General features: G+C 39.9%; 1 protein-coding gene across 1 annotated transcript; it reads left to right on the top strand.

Moving 5' to 3' along the window:
* Positions 1-1,702: 1,702 nt before the first annotated feature.
* Positions 1,703-4,447, top strand: LOC107835430 (uncharacterized; the record flags this gene model as incomplete). Its single annotated transcript, XM_016667809.1, has 2 exons — positions 1,703-2,370; positions 2,795-4,447. A coding segment is annotated over exon 2 (1,610 nt), but the record flags the coding sequence as incomplete, so codon positions are not given.
* Between the last annotated feature and the right edge of the window lie 207 nt (positions 4,448-4,654).

The following is a 4,654-nucleotide window of genomic DNA, read 5'->3' as shown; positions in this document are numbered from 1 at the left end:
GCTGCGCTGTGCTCAGATCTTTGCCAGGTGATCAGGCTGATGAGTCTGGATAACATGCAGTATTCACGAGTTTGCATCATTGACGCCCTACCACGCTCTGGCTAATAATAGCATAACTTCATCAGAACTGTGCAACACGGAGGGAGAAAAAGCATACATTCTGTAAGTGTCACTAAAATGTTTTGTTATTAAAAAATGTATTTCTAACTGTTATGTATTTAAGTTGTTGAATCACGTCTTGAGATTTGTGTAAATTATTATTTTATTTCGTGTCAGAACTATGTTGTTGAAAGTTATCGCGAGATTTGTATATGTGATTTGTTCTGTGAGATTTGGATTAACAGAGAAGGAGCGAAACTTGGAGGTGAGCGCATGTAGCAGTCTTGTGTCTTGTGTTGTTATGGTATTTTGCAGTTATGTTTGTGTTATTTTGTAAATTTATTGGTTTTGGTGTTTTAATGACTTAATATTTTGATTTAGAGCGGTCTACGAAGTTTTAATCTGTTGAAGACCAACCTCCGAAGTGGCAGGCGGCCACGAGGTAATTTTGTTAAAGCATGTGTCACCTGTCTGTAAATGTGTCTATGTCTAAGCTTTGTGTTTTGTTTTTTATAGTTTTCACGGCATTTATTAAAAGAGCCTGTCAAAAAGAAAGCCGTGCCAGTGTTGTCACTTTGGAGCTACAGTGAAAACTCGCCCAGCCAGCGCCGGCTAAGAAGCTCGCTAAGACGACGGCAGCTGCAGTGAGTGACGGTACCGTGATGCAACACAAGAGGGCGCCATTTGTCAAGATCACCGCTCACAAGAAGTCAAGCACAGCAGCAACAACCTTGGACAACTGAAGTAAGGTGGAAATTAAGAAAGGACAGTGTTAAAGGCAGAATAAGAGTGGTTTAAGTGAAGTTTAAAGCCACAATAAGTTTCTCTAACACATTTGTCAAAGGGTTACTTACTTTCTACTAAACTTCAAAGTAATGCATTGTTGTTAAGTGTAAGAGTGTTGTGTATTCATCTTGAGATCAAACTAAGTGCGACGTTACCAGAGTTCTTTAAGTTGAAATACATTTGTTTTAAGTGTGAAGCTCATTACCGCTACAGTGTAAAGTAATTTTCAAGTCACATGAGTTAGACATTTGAACGAGTGTTTGCAATTTTGAGTGACATTTAACCAGACTTATAAGATGACTGACAAAGACCATAAGGAGCTCTCTGCTGTATCATGTACTGAAGTGGAAGAAAATGATGCTGAGCAAATCTCAGAACCACAGACTGTTCGAAGAAGTGAAAGAGTAAGAACATTAACCGAAAAAGGTAAAGAGCTTCAAGAAGAGAAACTTAAAACTCTTCAACACAGATATGCAGTCGGTTTTGAAAAATGGAGATATGAAGCAAGACTGAGCAAAGTAATACTAAGAAAAGAAGCTTCAGACAGTGAATTAAAGGAGCTCATTAATAATGTAAACATCACCTGCAGAGATATGCAAATCATTTATGAAGAAATACGACAAATACAAATGCCTGATGGAGACCTAAGGCGCAAAGTGGATGCATGTACATCACTTTCAGCATTCATTGTCAGAAGAGCTGAGAAACAACTGCAAGGAGACCTTGCAGAAGATGACAAAGAGCCATGGCCAGATTTTGGGTCATGTTTAGGATCTGAAAGTACGACATCAAGGTCAAAATCCAGAAGGTCTAAAAGTAGCTCAAGTAGTTCACAAACAACTAAGAGATTGGAAGCAGAGGCTGAAGCAGCTGCATCTCAAGAAATATTAACAGTTATGGAAGAGCAAGAAAAGGAAACTATTGAGTTACAAAAACTGGAACGTGAGAATTTGGAAAGGCAGCAAGCAATGGAAGAGCAGCGAAGAAAGATTAAACGCTTGGAAGAAATTAAAATTTTCAATGCTGCAAAAGCAAGAGTAAAGGTTTATGAAGAAGCTGAAAGTATTTCTGCAAGTCAGAGTTCATCACAGAGCATTAAAGCAGAAAGTGAAATCCAAGCAATTCCTGTCACAGCACACAGTTCTTCTCCAGCTCTAAATGTAACCCAATTCCATTACGCTACAAGCACTGGATCTGTGCTACAAATTCCTACAGTAGTAAACCAAACTCAACAAAGTCCTGGCGAACAACCTAAGGCTACCATGAGCCAAACACTTAAATCATCAAGTCCACCATTCATCCCTCAAGCTACACAAGTTTCCTTTGTTGCAGCTCAACAACAGTCAAATTATGAGCTAGTTGGAATCCTAGCAGAAGCAATAAGTGCTAATCGTCTACCAACTCCAGAACCTACATTGTTCACTGGTGACCCTTTAAAGTTCAAGGATTGGCAGTTGTCATTTGAAACCCTGATAGAAAGGAAAAATATTCCAAAGAATGAGAGACTCTATTACCTCAGAAAGTACCTTGGTGGACCCGCAAAGAAAGCAGTTGAAGGTTTTCTTCTTGTGGGAACAGATGAAGCATATGACTCAGCTTGGAAAGTGCTGGAAAAACGTTATGGAGATCTGTTCACCATAGGGAAATGTTTCAGAGACAAACTTCACAGTTGGCCTAAAATAAACTCCAAGGATGGAAGTGAGTTAAGAGAATTTGCTGACTTCCTGAAGAATTGTGAAGCTGCAATGTTACACATAAGGTCATTGGAGGTTCTTAATGATTGTATGGAAATCCAGAAGCTCTTGGTAAAACTCCCAGATTGGTTGACCACAAGATGGAACCGGACAGCCATGAAAATAAGAAAGGCTAGTGATGGAGAATATCCATCTTTTCATGTGTTTGCTGATTTTGTATCCACTGAAGCAGACTTAGCATGTGATCCCATAGCCTCAATGCAAGCTCTTAAAGGTTTGGAAATAAGTAAACCCAAACAATTACGCAACCAAGTCATTCAAGCAAAAACTCTAACAACAAACTCAAATCACACAAATAATGTATCATGTCTGTTCTGCAAAAGAAATGGTCACACACTTGATAAATGTTTCAAATTCACAGAAGCTCCACTCCAAGACCGTATCAAGTTTACACAAGCAGAAAGACTGTGTTTTGGGTGTTTAAAGAAAGGACATCATTCCAAGAAGTGTAACAAAAGGAGCACATGTGAAAAATGTCAAAAGAGACATCCAACCTGTCTGCACGATGACACATTCGTTGAACGTAAAAGGATAATACCTGCAGTGAGTGAAAGGTCTCAAGATGAGGACGAAGCTGATTCTAAGGAAGGAGACAAATCATCGATTGCGATCTCTAACAGAGTAGCTCAAGAAACTTCAAGCACATTGACTTCCTCTATACTACCTGTATGGGTTTCATCAAAGAACAACCCAGACAGAGAGGTTTTAGTTTATGCACTCCTTGATTCACAGAGTGATACTTCCTTCATCCTGGATGAAGTAGCCCAAGATCTTGACACAAATAAAAGTAAAGTCAATCTGCGCTTATCGACTATGTCTGCAAAGTCAACAGTTATACCATGTGACAAACTGGTAAACCTTCAAGTTAGAGGATATAAAGATGAAAAGAGAATCACGTTGCCACCAGTCTACACAAGAGAGTATATTCCTGTCAACAAGTCACATATACCAACGTCTGAAACCGCCTTAAAGTGGCCCCATCTGGAAAAGTTGGCAGAAAAGCTACCTCCACTGCTTGAATGCAAAGTCGGTCTACTTATTGGCTATAACTGTCAACAAGCTCTCCTACCACGTAAAGTTCTTGCAGGCAAAGAGAACCAACCTTACGCACAGTTAACCGATCTCGGCTGGAGCATAGTTGGTTGCTCGTCTCAAGTTCAAAATCACAATGATGCCATCGGCACAAGTCACAGAATCATTGTTCGTGAAGTATTTCCTGTTTCACAACCAGCAGTTGAACTCAAACAACGAGTACATTTCGTATGCAGAACTCAAGTAAAGGAAGTCAGTCCAACTGATGTGATAAAAGCTTTAGAATCTGATTTCTCTGAACATGCAACAGATGACAATCCAGTTTCACAAGAAGACATTTTGTTCATGTCAAAGGTTACTAAAGGCATAAAACAGAAGAAAGATGGTCACTACGAACTCCCGTTACCATTCAAAACAGATAGTCCGAATCTCCCAAATAATAAGCAAAGTGCTGAACACAGATTGTCTTCATTGGAACGTCGACTCAAAAGGGATGAGAAATACTATAAAGATTATGTCAAGTTCATGAATGATGTTATAACTCGCGGAGATGCAGAAAAGGTGCCAGAACAAGAACTGGACAACAAGACAGCATGGTACATCCCACACCATGGGGTTTACCACCCCCACAAACCTGAGAAAATCCGTGTGGTTTTTGATTGTTCTGCACGCTTCCAAGGAACATCTCTCAATGATCATCTTTTGACTGGACCGGATCTTACCAATACACTGATTGGAGTGTTATGCCGATTCAGAAAGGGCCCCGTCGCCATTATGTGTGATGTGGAAAGAATGTTCCACCAATTCCACGTCATTAAGGAGCATCAAGATTATTTAAGATTTCTTTGGTGGGACAAAGGTGATTTGAACTCCGAACCTTCCGTTTACAGGATGAAGGTGCATCTTTTCGGAGCAGCCTCATCTCCTGGATGTTGTAATTTTGGACTCAAACACATTGCATCGCAAGGAAGAAACAAGTTCAG

Source organism: Poecilia formosa, unplaced genomic scaffold (assembly GCF_000485575.1).
Source record: "Poecilia formosa unplaced genomic scaffold, Poecilia_formosa-5.1.2 Scaffold2476, whole genome shotgun sequence".
Lineage (NCBI taxonomy): Eukaryota > Metazoa > Chordata > Actinopteri > Cyprinodontiformes > Poeciliidae > Poecilia > Poecilia formosa.
The sequence above is the reverse complement of the archived record's forward strand: the minus strand, read 5'-3'. Positions and strand labels throughout refer to the sequence as shown.